This window comes from Mastigoproctus giganteus, chromosome 4 (genome assembly GCF_048544385.1).
Source record: "Mastigoproctus giganteus isolate SK-2022 chromosome 4, ASM4854438v1, whole genome shotgun sequence".
In the NCBI taxonomy this organism is placed as follows: domain Eukaryota; kingdom Metazoa; phylum Arthropoda; class Arachnida; order Uropygi; family Thelyphonidae; genus Mastigoproctus; species Mastigoproctus giganteus.
In genome coordinates, this window is record NC_143578.1 from 34,963,061 (window position 1) to 34,985,021 (window position 21,961).

General features: G+C 37.2%; 1 protein-coding gene across 6 annotated transcripts in view; it reads left to right on the forward strand.

Annotated features, from left to right (window-relative positions):
* LOC150086618 (uncharacterized) overlaps nt 1–21,961 on the forward strand; it is a 344,793-nt gene that overhangs the window by 300,106 nt on the left and 22,726 nt on the right. For all 6 annotated transcript variants that reach the window (XR_016546895.1, XM_090372632.1, XM_090372628.1 and 3 more), the window contains 2 exons: nt 29–178; nt 6,581–7,897. Coding sequence is in view for 5 of the 6 variants with exons in the window: in XM_090372632.1 (XP_090228758.1) it covers nt 29–178; nt 6,581–7,897 (1,467 nt within the window). In the remaining variant the exon portion in view is untranslated. The remainder of the gene's footprint in view (nt 1–28; nt 179–6,580; nt 7,898–21,961) is intronic.

A 21,961-nucleotide genomic window follows, 5' to 3' on the forward strand; every position in this document is an offset into this window, starting at 1 on the left:
CAGGAGTGATATTTCTAACTTTTAATAGAAACCAATTGGAGGGGTTGCTGTTTTGCCACCAATGGACATGTCAAAGATAGAACATAGACAAAGCAGAGGGAGGTCACCAGTTCCAGAAATTGTAGAAAAGGCAGAAGTAAAGCCACCAAAGGAAGAGCCACCTAAGAAGACACAAGAAGTAAGCAGTCCAGTTCCCATGCACTTACCTATTACTTAAGCAGTGTATAGATAAAGTTTGCTTGAAATTGAAAAAGTAACAAAACTATAGTGCTGTTTATTTTTATAAACTTTGAAGCATCATTGTCAAAGATTACATTATATAATTAGTATTTTGTTATGCAGAACTGGAGGGAGAAAAAAGATTTTTTACAAAATCTTTACTTTTTTTTTCTGCTATTGAAATGTTTGGATGGCATCACATTGTATTAGATAAAAAAATTTCTGTTAGCTGAACAAAGCTTTAACAAACAGAAAATTTCTTTAGATTAACTCTTATTTGATAAACTAAAATTTAATTTAAATAATGACTTGTTATATTACTGTTTAAAATGTGAATTGTGAACACATTATATTTGAAAATATGTTTCTTTGAATTAATTATCTTTCACTTAAAAAGATGTTACCATACAGTTTTGTTTTGATTTGTATGCAATGATCATTTGCATTTTTGACACTTGCTGTTCCATTGAAATTGTTACTTTCATCTTCCCTTTTTTTTTTTTTTTTCTGTAATTGTGTGGAGATGGGGGAAGAACTGTTATTATTATTATTGTTAGCCATATGGTGCAAGGAAGCCTCTGGCTTTTGCTGCACCAACAAGAGAGAGAGAGAGAGAGAGCAAGATTCAGAAGTAGAAGAGAATTGCCAAGAAAGAGAAGAATGGTGATATCCAGCTCAGGAATGATGATATCCAGTTTGGTACACCCAGATTGGGTGTGACACCCAGAATGGTTACTAGTGTCTTAGTTTTGCCACTTGTCATTTAAGATAGAAGCAAACTTTTTGCTGTCTGGCACCAGCTTTATCAGTGCTGCCAAAAGCTTGATGGCAGCATTTTGATTGCTGCCATCAAGCTTTTGATGGCAGCAATCAAAATGATTCAGAGCTATATCCTGTTGTGATTACCTAGAAGGTGACTCTAAGGTACAACATTGGACACGTTCTTCTGAACAACCAGAAAGCATGTGAAATTCCTTTAAAAACAACTGCCTTGCACTTAGTATTGATAATGCCCCTGTTATAGTAAGCCTAAAAACTGGAGTGTCAAAGATATTAAAAGAGGAGATTGAGCACTCGGTGGTAATAGGCTGTCCTTATCAACTTATTTTTGTGCCAAAAAGGAGACCGCACACCTTTCTGTGAAAGTGGATGAATATTTGGCAGATATCCAACTATCTACAAAGAAGTGCTAAAAGGAATTGATAGATTTAAACAGCTTTAACAAATGCATGCCACTAGAGTAAAAAAAATTTAAAGCATGTGTGTTTACACAGTGGCTGTCTTTGATTAATAAATGTGTAACTAGACTGATAGAACAGTAGCAACCAGGGCCACGTCCAGAGCTTTTTGGGCCCTAGGCACAAATGAAAGTTGGGGCCCTTCTTATATAAACAAGAATGAGGGTGATATTTGTTAAAAAAATCACAATTTTTGAAGTTTGTAATCTCAAACTAATTTATATTATTAGTTTGAGATTACAAAAAAATATATAAAATGAAAATAAAAAATCAATATTAAATTATTTTAAGAAATTTAAAATTTTTGTTTTCTAATTTTGACATCTGTAAACTTATTAATAATATCCTCCAAAAAATATATGTAACAAAAAATTTGTGTGAGGAACTCTCACGCGTTGGAAGTAAAACTTCTTACCATCAATGTTCGGGTCCTCTGATGTGTGTATATTTACCGATAGCGGTTCAACTGCAACTGTATGCATCAAGCTATGTGTAGACAAACATTTTCCCCTGCCTCCACTCACGTACTAGTGGTTCATGTAAAACAGTGTATACTTATGCACAGTGCACAGCTGAGCTATTGCATACGTTTCCCCCCCTGCCACCAAAGTATCGACAAAAGATACCACAAAATATGACGTTGGCATTGCAATAAGTATTATTATTGGTATATATTTTTAAATTAAATTTAAAAGTCATTTTTAAATTTATTATTGGTATATATTTTTAAATTAAATTTAAAAGTCAAAGCCAATGGATTTATTTATTTCATGCAGTAATGACAAATATCTCTGTGCGGGCGCTAGGCACGTGCCTATTTTACCTAGTGGTAAATGTGGCCCTGGTAGCAACCTCTGACAAATCCATTTAAATAAGAGGTTAGAAGCAGTGAGAAAAGCTGCATGGTCACTTTTTAGAGTTACCAAATTTAAAATGAGCAACAAGCAGTCACTAGTGAGTGGTGTGACTCAAGTGTCCAAATGAATTTTTCAAAGAAGACAAATTAATGCAATCCTCAAGAAAAAAAGAATTTCTATTGAATGCAACCCTAAACAGTACAAGCAAGCTAATAACTCTAAGCATGTTATCTTCACCTGTGCAGAAAGTCAGTTCACGTGTTCCTCTTTGGCTTGAATAAAGTAATTTGTTTGTTTTTGTTAAATATGCCAGTGTTTGAATTTCAAACATAGCTATTCAACCCAATTTCTCACATCCATGTGCTGAGCTCATTACTCCTAAATATGTTGAAGAACATTATGTGCAAATTTGTTATGCCTAGTTTTTAAATTTTCCACTCCCATTTTGGAAGTTTATTACCATAGCAGATGGATGATTCTGACATAATCATTAGCATTTCTACCCCAAAGGTTGTGGAGAGTCTAAGGCAGGAGGAGATATCTTTTGTTCAGTGAGGAATTGCTTTATTACTGTATGTGACTATATGATGTACAATTTCCCATTGAAAAATTACATCCTTGTAAATACCAGGGTAGCACAAATTTCATCATTTGCTGTGCATTTTTAAATTTAAATTTTTTTGTGGCAGTGTCCAGTACTTCTTGGTGTCATTAATGATAAAAAATAGATGAAGGAATAGATGTTTTGCAATGTCAATTCTGTCAGTTTGTATGAGAACCTACCAGATGCTATTATGAAAGAATTGATGTGCAGTAGTCCTTGGTTAGTGAACTGACAAGTGCACAAAAGAAGCATAACTCCTGGCATTTAATAATTCCTCATAGCAATGCTGAATGTCAGAGAATATTCAAATGGGTGGGGAAAAAATGAATTCATATCTTCTCTTTTTGGTGCATTGCTGGAAATTCTCTTGACAGCTTAGTCTTACAACAGTGCCATTGTTTTGAACAAAATTTTTACTCAGTATTTCTGAAGAGGTGCAAAGTCTACTACAGTATCTTCCTTGAAGATCATAATCAGTTGATGTCTAACAGACAATCCAAACAGAAATCCACGATGTTAGGTAAGCTAATGTTTCAAAGTATGCTGTACTGGTTAACGATCCTGTTGCTGTGTTTAATATAAAATGTGTATTTTGTCAGTAAAATTTAATCTCTAGTGCAGTGTAGACTAAAAAAAAAAACCCTCCTATTTTTTCTGGAAAATCTTGTATTTTGCTTTTTTCGGGAAGAAAAGAAGAAAAAAAATTCCATTTTAGGTTCATTAGCATATATGCATAAAGCACCTATTTATTGTCATCACTATGTCCGTCCGTCCATCTGAATTTAATAACTTGACTCCTAATGAATGGATTTTCATAAAATTTTATATTTGACTCATTTAGAAAAATTTGTCAGGCCATCCCAAATTTCATTAAAATAGAACCAATAGAAATCTGGCTATTATTATTTCTTTTTCCAGCCATTGAGGAATTTTGATGAAATTTTACATTGGGTCTCAGACAGACTTGTCAAGAAACAATTAGATTTCTCAAATTTTATTAAACTTGAAGCAGTAGAAATCTATCAATTATTTCTTTGTTCATCCATCTTCAGGTAATGACTTGACTCCCAGTGGATTGATTTTAATGACATTTTATATATGGCTCTTTTAAAATGATTTGTCAGGCCCTCCCAAATTTCATTAAAATTACACTGATAGAATCTGGTAGTTTTTTTTTTCATGCATATCACATCTTCTGGTTCATGCATAAAAGGTGTTGCTTTTTTCTCTTTTTTATGTATGTGTGTGTAACGTTAACTAACTTGTGTTTGTTTGTTTTGAGCAAGACACTTCCTGTTTCCCTCCTGCCTGCAAAATACCTGATTTCCATCTTTTCAAAAGTGAATAGTTGGCAGCTATGCAGAGTCTTTGTTTCATTGAAATATTGACAGCAGTGAAAACAAAAATAATTTATCTATTTGTTCTGTTTTAGTAGCATTTTGATGTAGTTACAGATTATTTTATGTTTTTATACATTGTTTTTTTCTTTAAACTCCTCTAATCTGTGTGGTCATGCTGAAGTATAAACAGAACATTGGGTGGTGGGGGGTTATTTTGAGATAAATTATTAATATTTGATAGTTATTTGTCATAGTTTCTTTGCCTTGCATTAATGAAAGCTCAAGTAATCTTAAAATAAACTGCTTTTAACTACTAAAACAAACTTTATAAACTTCATTATAAAGGATATTAGAATTGTGAATGTATTTAGTGAAAATATTCTGTAAGAAATCTCTCTTCCCTCTTCCTTCAAAGCATGTCTGGACCAACATCATTCTTACTATTGATCCAGACCTTTTTATATTTATATAGTACTACCATTATATTAAATCTTGATTTGAATCATATAGGCTCTGATTCTCTGCCTTACCATTGCCTTATACCAGTGATTTTTGACCATTTTTTTTAATAATGGCACCCCAAGTAATTTATTTTATTTTGTGGTTTTTAATACAAAAATTTGTTATAATAATATAACAAATTTTTGTATTAAAAAAATTGTTATATTATTATTATTATTATTATTATTATTATCAGCCATATGGTGCAACATAAGCCTGGTGCAGCATAAGCCTCAGGTTTATGCTGCACCAGCCAAAAAAATATTCCTGAGTTACCCTGAGAAAGAGAGAGAGAGAGAGGTAGAAAGGGAAGAATGATGATGAAGAGGCAGAAAGAGAAGAATGATGATATCCAGCTCAGAACCCTGGGTGTGCCAAGCACATACTCACCAGATGTAAGCCCCTGGCGTTATGATAGTTATTACAATAATAACTATAAACAAAATTAAAATTCATAATACAAATTTATATATATATATATATATATATATATATATATATTTATTCTTTATCTAGAGGTACTAAATAAACATCAATTATAGATCATCACAAAATTAAAAAGATACCATACACCTTTTTATAATGAAATAAATATATAAATTTTAAAAAATATATAAGTTTAAGTTACTTAAACCCAAATTACATGGCACACCTGGAATGTTGTTGCGGCACCCCGGTGTGCTGCAACAACTGCATTTACTGATATATATATATATATATATATATGTCTCACCTTTTTTATTTCTTCCACTCCTCCTCTCTGTTTTATGTCATCACTTGAATGTTGAGTTTGTATTTTAACCATATCTGATATAATGTTATGACAGCTAAACTTAAGTGTACAGTATATGGTTTCTGTAATGTATCTTATTGTTAACTATATTCTTTTGTTCATGGTCATGTAACTGGATTGTAAACCCTACATTAATTTTACTTGATTCTCAACGTACAGTTTCTGTTGTATTTGTGATTAGCACTACAGATTGCCCAGGAAAATTTGTGGGAAATAATCAGTTTTTGTCTTTCACCCCCATATATATCGATGGGTCAACTGATAGATATTTATCACCGAAGAGGTTTAATTGTTAGAGATATTTAAAAATACAATGAAATAAAGGACTCATGATTCAATTGCTAAAATCATATTATGCTATTTTTACCACATATTAACATATTAAAAGATGTTGAACAATCGCAACACCCATATTTGGAGGCAGCATTCAAATCTGCAATATTTATTTCTTAGACAAATATGTTACACCCATTGCACCAATTTGGCACAGAAAGTTTCCTTTTGTTATTTGACTCCCATTATATTGTTTTCAGTTTATTTTTATTAGAAATCTTTGTTGTTTGGTTTTGCTTCAATAATAAAACAAATATTGGTTGATTAAAAAGATTCATTTCAACAAATAGCAAGAATTACAAATTGATGTTATGTAACAGTTGCATTTAATTATATTTTATTTTTATTACCTTTAATTATTTTATGATCCCCCTCCCCCCAGTATAATAGTTAGGCCTAGTATTAATCCTAATTCATTCCATAACTTAAAAAATGTGTTATATAGATTAGACCATGTAATATTTTTCAGTTTTTCTCCAATTATTTTGCATGTTTTTGTTTTTTTGTTGTTTTTGATTATTATTATTTTTTTTTGCTTTAATATTGTTTTAAAGATGAATTATTTTTCTTTGCATGTTTTGCCTTCACCTTTATTGCCATCCTGCTCACCATCCTGCCTGCTCAACAATTTCTTTATGCATGCTTGTATGTAATTCACACGTGTTGGTTTTACCTGGATTCTTCTACATATGTAGCATTCTCCCTCACCTGTAGCAAAAACTGCAGTAATTGCACTTAATACTAAACCACAGACGGATAACATAGAGGAATTTAATTCTGGACCTATCACCAGTACCCCTAGACAAGTGTCTCCTGCAACTCCCAAGGCTTACATTATTGAGGGTGATAATATTCATAAACCTGGAGATGGGTTTGAAGGCAAACCTGGTGCTTCATATACAAAAGAATATACATATAATGTGGATGAGTCAAATCAAAAACATCCACATAGTCCTATTGAACATGGATTTAATTATGAAGGTCAAAAGCCAGGAAATGTATCACCAATTGCTAAACATGATGAACCCTCACCACCAAGTAAGCGAGGAACAGCAATTGCATTTACTTATGCTCCACCTGAGGTAGAAGATGAAAAGTCATACAGATCAATTTCACCAGAAGTGGAAGAGGTAGTTGAAAGAAAGTCTCCTGAGGTGGGAGTTCTTGATGTGTCAGAGGAAGTTAAAGATCAGACACCAACATCAGATGACTCCCAAGACAAAAAGAAAATGAAAAATAAAATTTTGCTATTCAAAAAGTCCAAAGAAAAAAAGAAAGAAAAGAATAAAAAGAACAAACAAAAAGATGAGAAAAAAGATGAGGAAAAAGGTGAACCACAAATTATAAAAGAACAAAAAAGCTTAGATGAAAATAGTAAAGATGCTATGGAACAAAAACAAGATGAGATTGATAGTTCGAAAGATGAAATAAAGGAAAAGGAACTGAAAGGAGGATTTTTATCTAAAAACAAAAAAACAAAAGAAAAAGATATGAAAGATAAAAAAGCAAAAGATAAATTAAAAAAAGAAAAGGATAAAAATGCCAAAGAAGAAAAGAAGAAAAAGAAGGAGGAAAAAGATCAGAAAGTAAAAGAAACAAATGAAATTCAGAAATCTGGTGTGAAACCATCATCAGAAAAACCAACTGAATCAGAAAAGACCAAAAAGGGAAAAAATACGAAAAAAACACTATTTTTTGATGGTAAAGCTAAAGATGTCGAGGCTGCTAGCTCAACTTCAGAACCTTCAGAAAGCAGCATGGATGATTATGGTGTCGAAGGCTCGATAGAAAAAACTGTTGTTAGTTCACCAACTACGTCACCTCTTAGTAGCACATTACCAACATCTGCAGTTAGTAGTAGTCCTGGGTCTCAAACAAGTGAGAATCAAAAGACTGTTGTAGAAGGAACATCTCCAGATAAGTTAAAAGGCTCATCTCTAGAAAATAGCACATCTGTGAGGCCAGAAGTAATACCCCTAAGCACGGAAGACCAACCTCCTTCACCATCAAAGGTTTTTATTTATTAATTTATTGATTAAAAATGTATTTATGAAATTTTATATTTTGAATTATTTTTATTTTTGTGCACTATTTTATATATATTTTAAGTATTTTTCATCACTGATTAAATTGCTGCTTACAGTAGATAGGCAAACCTGAGTTTGCTTTTACTGATTTCACTGTTATAGTGACATTTACATAGTGATCTTTTACAGCATTGCAAGAAATACTTTCTTTGTACTTTCTGTTCTTTGATGAAAATAATGCTATGCCCCTTATAAGACAAAATGAAGCTTTTGTCCAGCATCTGCAACCTGTCTTGATGATTTTATTACTAGTTCATCAAAAAGATACATAAAAAAAAAAAAAAAAAGAGGAACTTCCAGTAAGTTAAGAGAATAATGAATCTAACCTTTCATCCAAAAACTGCTGCAGTTATATAATGTAAAGTGAACGATATTTCTGAGTAAATGACTAATTCAAGTTTTTTACCAATGTTCTCTTAGAAAATCTCTACAAAATATCTGATATCATTTAACTGGAAAATTTCCTATCCAACCTCCACGCAACAACTGTTGAAGTGGGCTTCTGTGTGAGGCATGATTAGCTTATTTACATTAGATAGCAAAGAGAGCCTGCAAATGCTTTGAAAGATCTAATATTAGAATCATTATAATCACTAGAATTTTTGTTTCAATATGAAAAATCATAAATTTGCCTAGCATGAGATTTGTTGAGTGTATTAGAATTATGTTCTAAGCTTAAAGCCAGATTAAATAGCTAAAACTATTTCTATTAGTCATTTAGTGTTATTGTGGTAAAAGTATAAAAACTACCTTTCTAGCAAGATTTACACATTATTTATTATATGTACCATGTTAGATTATTATGATCCATAAGAGTTAACTTTAATCTTTTACACTTCATGCTGAGCTATAAAAATATATATGTATATTATGCATGTTCTCCCAACTAATAAAACTGAACCACACATTTTATATACGGAGACAAAATAATTATACAATTTAAAACACTTATTCTTTGAATAATGATTAATATATATATTTTTTGTTTTAATATTAATACTTTCTTAATACATTTCCCTCTTAATTCCAAGATGGTGTGATTTCATCAGTCTTAATTGAAGGGTTTTAAATTGAGTGAAGAAGAGGCTTAGAATGAATTTTGCCAGCTGCACTACAGCTAGTATATTCCATTCTCTAATCATTACACAACTTATTCTTACCAGAGTAAAGAAATTAAAAAAAATAATAATAATAAAAAAAAAAAAAAACATAAATAAGATTCCAAAAAAATAATTACTGCAAAATTCCATTGCAGTTAACTTCGTTGGAATCCATAAATAATTATATTGTAATGAAATATCATTCTAATAATTATTGCTGAAAATTATTTTAAAACAGTCATTATCCAATAAATTTTGCTCTGCTTTTGTAATATATATATATATATATATAAGTGGTAATTTCTGCTTTTTTTTACATAAATATCAACTTTAAAATTAGTAAAAATTAATTTACAAAATAATCATACTATAAAAATAAAAATATTTTGTTTATAAGATATATCACACATTCAGAAATATGGTACAATAAATTTTTTTTTTTTTTTTTTTTTTTTTGTCCTCGCTTTTTCACATTATATATGGGGTCAGCGTTTTTATTGTTTTGGCATGCAATTTTTACGGCCGGATGCCCTTCCTGACGCCAACCCTCACCCTTTATCTGGGCTGGGAATATGCGGGGTCATTCCCTGACCTTCCGCATCCTCCGTATTTGGTGGTTACAGGCTCAAACCCCAGTCTAATCAAGAAGCGTGTGCTACGCACTACTGCTGCTGCCCACCTGGCTACGGAGGCGCCCAAATATGGTACAATAAATACAACTATTTTTTGCATATGAATATTACAATTTTGGGTTTAATGCTTAACTTTTTTTCCCCCTTCATTAATTATGCAAATTCGGCTTTAGTGCAATCGAATGTGAGTACCACAAGGCTTATCATTCGAAAGGGTTGAATATGTAATAAAGGTGTGTGGTAATGAATTCTTTTATTATTATTATTATTATTATTATTATTGCTCTTATACTATTTCTCCCTGATTGTGGGTTCCACCTCATGACAGGTATTGCTACCAATTACACAGGGTGGTTGTTATGTCTGGTGTTACTGTTTGTTTGTTTGTTATTTGGTTTTTAGGAGCATTAGCAACTAAGGCCATATTGCTCCGGGATATGCGGTGGTCATTCCCTGACCTTTCCGCATCCTCCATATTTGGTGGTGACGGGCTTGAACCCCGGTCTAATCAAGAAGCGTGTGCTACGCATTGCTGCTCCTTCCCACCTGACTACGGAGGCGCCTGGTGTTACTGTTGGTCGAGGAACTCTCTGACTATCCTACAGGTGTTCAGGATTGCGACTTTCTGGAGTTCCTTGTAAGTGTTCACTGGGAGACCTATTGCTGCTAGGCTATTATGTCGGGTCTTTGGCACCATAGTGGTTGACACAATGATCAGGATGGTTGTTATTTGTTGCATATGCCACATCTCATAGCGGTACCCAACACTGGCCATTGGTGGCCAGTGTTGGGTACCGCTATGTCAATCAGATAGGTAGCCTTTTCCTTCTTGGCCACAAGGATTATGTCCGGTCTGTTGTGTGGGATTGTCCTACCTGTTATTATGGCGCAGTCCCAGTACAGCTTGTGGGTTGAGATCTCAAGTACTGCCTGGGGTTCGTACTTGTAGTACGGTACACTTTCTTCGATCAACTGGTATTTCCTTGCTAGCTTCTGATGTATTATCCTGGCTTCCTGGTTGTGTCTATGAGTGTACTCAGTCTGGGTGATCACCTTGCACCCCACGGTGGTGTGTTGGATCACTTCTGAGGCCAGGTGGCATCGTCGACGTATGTCAACGGACATTCCGGGCTCCTTGACAATGTATTTTCTATAGTTTCTGGTGTTGATTACCTGGTCTTGGATCACGAGCATGAATCCTTCAGTCTCGGGGAAGAGCATCCCGCTCATGAGCCATGCATTGGAAGCAATTTTATCTATGTGATCTTGCTGGAGATCATTGTAGTGTCTGCCATGGAGTGTCTTCTCTGCCCATCTTTCTAGCTTCATTTGTACCTCCTAGTTGGAGGGGACTCCTTGCTTAGGTTGAGTGGGGTATACTGCTTCTCTATCTTCCTTATGGCCTAGTGGAGTGCTACTGTGTGTTTCTGGAAGTAATCCTTCAGGTTAACTATCGCTGTCTTCTGTTGCTCAATGAGGTCTATCAGGCCCCTTCCTCCTCCTTCCTGGGCAGTTGTCAGTCTCTCCACGGCAAATTTCGGGTGGTGTTGGTGGCTCTTGGTCATCATTGTCCTTGTCCTTCTCATGATATCCTACAGCTCGATGTTAGTCCAATCTATGACCGCGAAGGAGTATGTTAGCACTGGGACTGCATAGGTGTTTATGGCTTTAACTGTATACCGTCCATTCAGGTTTGCTTTCAGCAGGCTTCTGAGTCTCTCATGGTATTTTTTGGTCAGGCAGGCTTTAATTTCTTTGTTCTCTAACTGCTGAGCCTGCATCATCCCCAAGTATTTGTAAGCCTCTCCCTCTGCCATGGCTTTGATCTCTTTACCAGTCTGCAGCTGGTAGTTTCGGTTGACTAATTTTCCCTGGTGCAACCCATGGGTCTTGCATTTGTCTAGACCAAATTCCATCCTAATATCATTGCTGAATTCTTCGGTGATCTGGAGTAGTTGCTGGATGTGCTTCTCGGTTCCTGCGTAGAGCTTGATGTCATCCATGTGCATCAGGTGGGTGAGGATGTACAGGTTCTTCCTTCCTTTTTTGAGGTTATATCCGTACTTGCTACTGTTGAGCATGGTGGATAACGAGTTAAATGCTAGACAGAACCACAATGGCTCAGGGCATCTCACTGAAAGATTTCTCTCCTGATGGGGGATTGACCTGGTTGTGACGTTTTCGACCTTAATGGTGGTACTCCATTTCGCCATTGTGTCTCCTAGGAAGTTTGTCACTATCGGATTGACTTTGTAGATGTTCAGCACCTCTATTAGCCAGCTATGAGGCATGGAGTTGAAGGCCTTGTGGTAATTGATGTAGGCTGTGTACATGTTGCAGCGCTTCTTGCAAGCTTGCTCCATAGCCACGGCATCTATGGTTAATTGCTCCTTGCATCCTTTCTGCTGTTCAGCCATTATGTTCTGGCTCTCCAAGTGGTCTGATATCTTCCTGGTTATGCAGCTGATCAGGATCTTGTACGTTGTTGGGAAGCAGGTGATTGGCCTATATTTTGCTGGTTTCTTGTATCTTCATCTTTAGGCTTCAGATATGTGATTCCTTGAGTGAGAAACTTCGGGATTGTCTCTGGGTGCCTTATCATTCGGGTGTACTGTTCTGCCAGATGCTTGTGTGTGCAAGTGAGCTTCTTGTACCAGTAGTTGTGGACGTTATCTATTCCTGGAGTTCGCCAGTTGTGAGAGTTCTTGATCGTCTGTTTTACTTCTTCTTCCTGAATCTTCCACCCTCTCATTTCTTGTACATTCTTGGTTTTCTTGCGTTCTAGTTCTATCCAGGTGGCTCGGCTGTTATGTTTTACTTCCCTGCTCCATATGTTTCCCCAGAACTTCTCAATCGTCTTCTTCTCGGGTGGTCCGTTCCCTTCTTTCCCATCTTCTCTGAGATTCCTGTAGAAACCTTTGATTCTCATCGAAGATTCAGTTCCTCTGGGAACTGAATTTATTTTCCTCTGGGAGCTCTCTTTGTATCGGCATAGTCTCTTGCTGAGTGCAAGGAGATTCTGCTTCAGTGTATCCAAGTACTCTCCTATTCTCTGATTTTTTTTGTCTGATGTTTGCTGTGGACGCTGTCTCCCTTGAGAATGCTCTTCACTTTTCCAATTAATTTCGCACTGCTATTGCCCCATTGGTACTGGGTCAATTGGCCTATCTTGACTCTTAATTCTTCTATCTTCTGCTGAAGTCTTCTTTCCCAAGCTGGTGGTTTCTTCTGTTTTTGGTTTTTCTGCTGCTGGTCCCTCGCTTCTCTTCCATTAATCCTCGTGGCTGCAAGGTTTTCTGATTGAGATGTTAAGGCTTTGAATGGATTGAGCACGCTCAATGCTGATAGGATTCTCCCTCATGCTCAGCCTGTGCTCATGAGGGGGCATAAATTCAAACTGAGGAAGGATGGTTGCAGAATAGATGTGTGGAAGTTTGCCTTTAGCCAACAAGAGGTTGATTGCTAGAACAAATTTCTGTCTGATGTTGTGGAAGTGGATAGCCTGAATAAATTCAAGGAAGAACTAGCCAAACTGTTAAAGAGAAAGGTCAAGTGAAATGGGAAGTTTTTTTATTTTTAGGGGCTATTATTGTTGAAGCTTGTTTTCTTGCATTATTTGTCACTACTAATACTAAAGTGGACATTAACCTCCTCACTGACATTATGCCTAACTGGTCCATTTCCAATCAAAAGGGGAAGTTCTACCTCCAAAAGACTGACCTAGCAAGGGGAAGTGTGTGGAGAAAAAAACTTGAACCCTTCTAAAACTCAGTCATGCTTTATTTCTTTAAAAAAAAAAAGGGAGGGTGCTGTTTCAATGCCCATCTTCAACTTCAACACTCAGATTGCAAGCCAAGCTCACACATCTTGACTTGGGATAAGTCTGATTTCTAACCTTTCATGGCATAAGCATATCACACTGTTTCTTCTGCAATGAAAAAAACCAAACTTTCACTTTTGCTACCAGTATCTTTCTTTAAATAACTTTGACTTTGCACAAATCACATTTTATACTACCATGAAATATTTCCCACATCTAGGTTGGTATCCTTAAAAACCTTTCTTAAGGTTAGCCCAACTTGAAAGTTGATAAGCACCTTATGTCTTGTCTTGCAAACTTTCAACTCATACACAGTAAATAAATAAATAAATGATCTTTATTTATTTATTATGCATCTCTTTAAAATGTACAGAGGGGTGAATGCAGGGGTGAAATGGAAGTGGTTTTTTTGGCTGATGTTGCATAAGCTTGCTTTCTTGCATCATATGCCTCTACTAATGCTAATACTAATATATCATTCATGGCATATGCCAGGGGCTTACATTCAAACTAGGAAGAATAAACAGGTCCACCTCCATAGATGGATGATGTCGCAGAGAAATATTAATCAGACTGCATCCAGTATGGCGAAGGATAAAGTCACTCGCATTCAGGCCTAAGGCAGAGGGGTCGGTTCGAAACAGAGACGGTCTCCTAAGGAAGACAGTGGAGCGTGTGGTGCTGTCCCCCATATGGCTACCACAAGAGAAGGACAAGACCATGCAGCCCCACCAACTGGAAGTGCTTCCTGCACAACTGTGCAAATAACCACGCAGGAAGGGTGGTCATGCCAACGCATGAAGTGGAGCATCGAAATGAATACGTACATCATGCAAGCATACTATGAAATAACGAAGCTGGAGACTGATATGACAACTTACAGGGCGAGACTACATACCAAATGGCTGGAACGATTCCCGGATATTCAGGTCACCGAATAGTGGACCAGAGAAGGACCATCATCATGAAGAACCTGATGGCTTCTGCAATCTTGGAAAAAATCAAGCAGGATGTGAGTGATCAAACTACAAAGGATAAAGAATACGGAACCAGAGGAGGAAGAACATACCACCACCAAACCAGAGGAGGAACAGCAAGAAGAAATACATCCCACAGTAGCCGAAGTGGAAAGAGACGAGGTCATGATATCCAGAATAGAGGACGAGTGGAAGAAGGCCCTAACAGAATTCGAAGAAATGGACCCCACAAAGACTCACGTGATACCGAAGCAGAGGCCAAATAGAATCTTGTGGAGAGTCACAGACCACCTGAATCGGCACATAATACCACATTACCTCGACAGCAATGGTACAACACTGGAGGCCATCCACACAGCCACGCCTAGTCTCCAGATGCTGCAGTTTTTTATTTATTTATTTTATTTTTATGTGAACCCCAAACACGAGAGGTATTAGAACCTATAGTACTTAGTACCACGCTTGGGTTGGAGGTTGAGAAGACGAAAGAAGATATTTGTTGACATTGGACTTGAACTTCTATAGATTGTAATTTTAGAAAATATGTATGAAGGAAGGTTGTTCCAGAAAATGGCAGTTGAATGAATAAATGAGGAAGATGAAAAGTTGGTTCTGTGGGTTTGAAGTTGGACAGTAAATGAATGTTGGATGGTGGCGGCACATGTTCGGACTGTTTTGAAAGAGAGAGCAGGAATTATAGAAGCCAATTCAGAAGAACAGTGTCCATGGAAGTATCTGTAGAAGAGGCATGCAGCAAAAACAGTACGTCTATGAGAAAGCGAGTGGAGAGACTCTGTTAGAGATGAATCATTAATTAACCTAACTGCCCTCTTCTGAATGGAATCAAGAAGCCTGAGAGAGGTTTTGGGGGCACCACTCCAGATGTGGGAACAATATTCCATGGCAGGGCAGATTTGCAATTTATACAGAGTGAGCAGCTGTTTGGAAGAAAAGTAACACCGAGAGCAAAAGAGAAAACCAAGTTTTTTAGATGCAGAGGAAGCAATATTTGTAATGTGCTTGTGCCAAGAGAGATTAGAAGTCAGGGTAATCCCCAAAAGAGATATATCATTTTGCCTAGAAATCGGAGTGTCACTAAAGATAAGCATAGGAGCAGAAGAATCCTTTTTGCGAGATATAAGACAAGACTGAGTTTTAGAAGGGTTGAAATCAACTAAGTTGTCTTTGCCCCACTGGAGAATTACCTGAAGATTGGCATTTAAGGAATTGGTAGCAGATTTTCGAGAAGTTGAAGCTGATTGAGCAGGACAAGTTTCTCAAAATGGAAAGTGGAATGCAATGTGCTATCATCGACAAAACTATGGATAGAATTTCCAGTCAATGGAAGAAGGTCATTAATATACAAGAGGAAAAGAGTGGGGGAGAGAACTGAACCTTGGGGGACACCAGCATTAGTGGAGAAGTTACAGGACAGAGAGCTATCTACCATCACCCTCAGTGAGCAGTTGGAGATAAAACTAGATAACCAATTACAAAAAACAGTTGGCAAACCATAAGATGGAAGCTTGTTTAGAAGAACTTTATTCCAAACATGATCCAAAGCCTTTGAGATGTCAAGAGTAACTGCTTGTGTTTCACCGAACTTTTCCATTGAATTTGTCCATAAATGGGCAACATAAGCCAGAATATCACCAGTGAATTGACACTGAAGGAATCCATACTGGCGATCGTTGATCAGACAGAAGGTTTCTAGGTAGTTTAAGGAGTTGGCAGTTAATTGATTTTTCTATCACTTTAGAAAGAGTAGAAGTAATTGCAATGGGATGATAATTGAATGGGAGGGATTTGTCACCCTTTTTAGGAACTGGCTGGATATGAGCAAATTTCCAAGCAGAAGGAAAAAACACCTTTGGAATAAGAAAGTGAAAAAAGGCAGCAAAGAACAGGAGCAAGTTCAGGAGCACAGGTTTTGAGAACAAGTGGTGAAATGACATCAGGACATGGAGCTTTCTTAGCACCAAGATTTGTCAAAATCCTTCTGACATCCTTTTGACAGAAAACCACAGGAAGCATTGAATGGAGCATGTTGGGAATGGTGGGAGGTGTTTTACCAAGATCATTAATACATGAGTTGAAAGAAAAATGGGCTTCTAGTAGGTCAGATTTATCCTTGGCTGAAATAACAACAGAACCATCTCTTTTGACAGAGGTGGGCAAAAGTTGCGGCCAATAGCTTTGGTAAGCGACTAGAATGCTCGTCTACTATTAGGGCTAGAAGCAAGTTTTCTACTCTTAACCTGTTCAAAATCTAGTTTCGATTGATTAATAACTGCTTTACAATTGTTGCAAGCTTTGATGTAGGCAGAAAATGAAACTGAAGAATTGGAAACAAGAATTATGGTATGCACCATTCTTCTCTTGAACAGCCTTAGCACATTTATTGAAAAACCAAGGTTTACATAAAGGACAAGGTTTTAAAATGGAGTATGGAATAAAGGATTCCATTCCTACAAGAATAATTTCACTTGCATGATCTGAGAAAACATTGATATCAGAAGTTTTGAAACAGTAATCTGACCAAGGAAAAGAAGAAAATAAATCTCGCAGGTCATACCATTTTGCATTCTTGTAATGCCAAACAACACGAGGTTGGGAATAGTCATGAGGTAAAGGCTCCATTGGAGAAGAGACAATCACCAGGTTGTGATCTGAAGTGCCTAAAGGACCACTCACTCTGACCATGTACTTACAAGGGTTGTTTGTAGAAAAAGAAAAAGATCAGGTGTGTTGACAGTATGTTTAAGATTGTCCAGTATACTGGTAGATAAATGAACAATCTGTGCAAGGTCATTAGTAATTGCAAAAGTCTCAGTATCTCGAGCAGCTGGATCGGTGTGACTAGAAAACGGAAGCCAGCTGGAGTTGTGAACGTTAAAATTGCCAAGGAAAATTACCTCACTGTTAGAAAGTCAAGTTGCAAAAAGTGGAAGTCAAAGATCTCCGAGTGATTAGCGGAGTTGGGAGAACGGTAGAGACAACGGATGAATTTGAGGTAGAAAGATTTTAAGCCAGAGAAGATTGAAAAGAGGAGATTTCAAATTATCAAGTCTCTGACAGGGAAAATCGGAACAGACATATACACAAGTATCACCTTTGAGGCGAAAGAAATCATATAGCGAATAATTTGGGCAACTGAAATGAGCAGTACTTGAACCCAACCGATAACTGAGATTCTGTCGAAAAAGTATTAGCATTAGCATTAGTAGAGACATATGATGCAAGAAAGCAAGCTTATGCAGCATCAGCCAAAAAAAAAAAACACGCTCCCATTTCACCCCTCCATTTGTTCCAAGTACCTGTCCAGCTCAGCCATAAATTTATTTAGGCTATCAACTTCCACAACAAAGGATGGGAAGTCTGTTCAACCAACCAACCACCTGCTGGCTAAAGGCAAACTTTTGCACATCTATCCTACATCTGTCTTTTCTCAATTTGAATTTATGCCCTCCCAAATGATTATTCTGAGTAAGAGGAAAAATTCCATCAGCATTGAGCATGCACAAACCATTCAAGGCTTTATACACCTCAATCAGATCACCTCGCAGGTGCCTAGTCTCCAGAAACTGTAATTTGCAAAATTTAAGCCTTTCTTCGTAAGAGCACCCCCTTGTTCAATTCACTAATCTTATTGCCCTTCTCTGTACTCGTTCCAACAGCTCTACATCTTTCTTAAAATGAGGCCTCCAGATCTGTATATAGTACTCAAGGTGTGACCTGACCATTGCCTTATATAAAGGGGATAATCACCTCTTTATCCCTGCTAGAAAAATTCCTGTATATCATCGATAAGACACTATGAGCTACTCTTGCAGACTGTCTGCACTGCACAGAAAACTTCATATCTGCCTGCACAATTACCCCGAGGTCCTTTTCGTTCTCTATCACTGTCAGTGTAGTACCGCAGAGTTGATACGTCACTCTGAGGTTGCTGCATCCCATATGTAGTACTTTACATTTGTCAATTTTAAACTTAATTTGCCACCTCTCAGCCAATCTACTCAAATTTTCTATATCCTGTTGCAGTAGCGTACTGTCATTAGTGTCCTTAACAACCCTGCCAACCTTCATATCGTCTGCAAACTTGGACATTAAGCTTGATATACCATCATTAGTATCATTTTTAAAATACAGAAAACAACAATGGACCCAATACAGAACCCTGAGGGACTCCACTAATAACAATGGTCCACGATGAGCAGTGTCCATTGATTACCACACTGTCTTCTCCCACTCAATCATCTCTTTATCCATAGCAGCAATTTGCCTCTGATGCCACTGCTCCAATATGTGCAGCAGTCTTCCATGTGCAACAGTATCAAAAGCCTTTCTAAGATCCAAGTATATAATATCAAAGTTATTCCCTGCATCCAGTTCTTTTATCACTGCCTCATAGTATCCAATCAAATAGGTCAGGCAAGACTTTCCATTAACAAAACCATGCTGTGTCCGAGCTATAACTGAAGTCTTGTCTAGATGATCCTGCAGTGCTTCTTTAAACAGTGCATCCATTAATTTTCCTGGAACAGATGTTAAACTAACAGGTCTATAATTACTTCTGTTGCCCTTTGATCCTCCTTTGTGAATTGGGGTCACATTTGGACATCTCCAGTCCATGGGTAACTCCACTGAGTCCAAGAAAGCTCTCATAATTATGGCTAAGGGTTTGCTTACTTCCTTTGCTGCCTCCTTTAATATAACTGGATAGATCCCATCCACCCCGGATGCTTTTTTATGTTTATCTTCAACAATTTCTGCTCCATTTTCCTCTCAGTTATTACAAAAGCATCCAGCTCACTGCCAGAGTTTAACTCACCTCTGGCATTCTCCTCCCTGAATGGGTGAATGTAGATGCAAAAAACTCATTTTGTTTGTTAGGCACCTGAGCAGGATCATCAACAGTTGAACCATCAATATCTAGTGGACCAATCTGATTCATCCCTTTCCTTCTAGAGTTTACATAGGTAAAGAACTCTTTGTTGTTTTCCTTTGCGTCCTTTGCCAAGGATTTCTCATAATCTCCCTTTGTCTGCCTAATCTGCTTTGTGACTTGGTTACAGACCAGCTTATATCTATCATAGGCTTCCATGTCACCCATTAATTTATATGTATCCCATGCATTTTTCTTCTCTGTCATATGTCTCATTAGTTCATCTGACATCCATTTAGGCCTGAACCCTTAACAATATTTCTTAGTTGGCATGTAAAGCCTAGGAGCTTCCAAGATAAATTCTTTGAATGCTTCCCATTTTGAATTTACTGTTGGTAACATCATCAGTCGGTCCCACCGTATAGAATTTAAATGTGGTCTCAGACCACCGTAGTCACCTTTACGAAAGCAAAAACCCTTCCCTTTACCCCTAATGGTAGTTAAATCTTTGAGTAAATCCCACTTCAGCACACTGTGATCATTGCCACCTAGTGGTTCCTTTATCTGCAGATTCTTAATACAAGAAGAATCACTACTGATAATCAGATCAAGAGTATTACTCCCTCTAGTTGCCTCCCGAACATGCTGATGTAGAAAACAATCATCCAATAAATCCACAAAAGCCCTGCTAGTGTGTGAGTAACCAGCCCCCAAATTCCAGTCAATATCTGGGAAATTAAAATCTCCCATTATAAGACTCTCTGATTTACTGGCCCACTCTATTTCCCTGTACAGTTTCTTATTATACTCATCAGAGTCATTAGGCCTATAGCACACTCCTACCCTCAATTTTGATCTCCCAATGCTTATGTCACACCAAACTGACTCGACACTGCACTGTCTAGCGATGTCGACTGGCTTCACTTCCTTGAATTTTGTGTGTTTCTTAACTAATAGTATAACCACCTCTTCCCTTCTTTCCTGGCGCCTCCGTAGCCAGGTGGGAAGGAGCAGCAGTGCGTAGCACACGCTTCTTGATTAGACTGGGGTTCGAGCCCGTCACCACCAAATAAGGAGGATGCGGAAAGCTCAGGGAATGACCACAGCATATCCTGGACCAATATGGCCTTAGTTGCTAATGCTCCTAAAAACCAAATAACAAATAACAATCCTCCCTTCCTATCTTGTCTATCCTTCCTGTACACATTGTACTCTCCAAATTCCAGTTCTGAATTCCTTATATCTCTGTGACACCACGTCTCTGATATCCCAACAATATCTGCCGTTGATGTTCTGAGCAATACCTCAAATTCATCAAATTTATTTACCAAACTCCTAACATTGGTGTACACGCAAGTATACATGCACCTGTTCCTATTCTTAGCTACCCTAACACAACCCACATGTTTACTTTTACCACAATGACTCCCAGCAGGCTCTGAACTACCTTGCATCTTGTTTTCCAGGCTGCTGCTAATTGCAATACAAGCAGTGCAAGAATCACTTTCACCTCTGCCGGTGGCTACTGTTAATCTATTAGTCCTTATATCCCCCCAAGCTAGCAGTTTTCCAACCCACCTAATGCTGCCTCAAAAGCATCAGCAAATATTCTTGCACCCTTTCTATTTAAGTGTATCCCATCCCTATAGAAGCAGTCCCTCCTGTTAACAAGTACAGACCAGGCTGAAAAAAATTCTTCCCCTTGAGCCTTGCACAATCTTTCCAGGGCCTAATTGATCAAGAAGGCTCTCATCATATACTCCCTCCTGTCGTGTCTGGGCAGAATTGCAGACACTTTCAAATTCAACCCTAATTCACGGCTTTTTTTCAACGGTGACCTGTACTTGTTAAATAATTCTTCTGGTCTCCTACTCTTAAGTACATGGGGTTTGGCAGTTTGCAAGTGGAAACGGACCTCATTGAGATTAGAACTGAGTCCACATATATTTGTGAAATGAACTAGGAAGTGTTTGGGAGGTGTAGATCTTTTTGTAGATAAGCTTACTCTATTAGTTTGACAATTCATGGTGTATTCAATAGTAAGAAAAAGTCGGGGGGAGGGACATGTATGAAGTAATGAAATTTTTAGATATGGCGTACACTTGGTAAGAATATACCCAGATCCTTGACATAACGTGGCCTCGACAATGCCCCCTACATACACATTACTTTGAATTCCCCCCCCCCAGTCTCTGGCAGAGTAGATGTAGCAAGATTATACACTAGCTGATCCGGAAGCCTCCTAGAGAGTTACCAATAGGTTCGATCCGGTGTACTAACTAGTGGCCGGCCTGTGAACACCGTTTTAGAGCTGTACCCTCGAAATGTAAGGAAGATGGATCTCGCCATGATGTCCATCATAACCTCAAAATTCATCAATCATACTGCATGATGGAAGAGATGGGGAAGGGTGACCGGAACTTAGCTCTAGAGACTAAACATGGGTTCCACCACTTCAAGCCTCCAATAAGCAAAGTGGTATTGCACCAGTTGATGAGAGTTATCTACTACCTGGTATTCCAAATTAAAAAAAATTAAAAAAAAATAGACTTACTCAGTGAATCTAATGAGA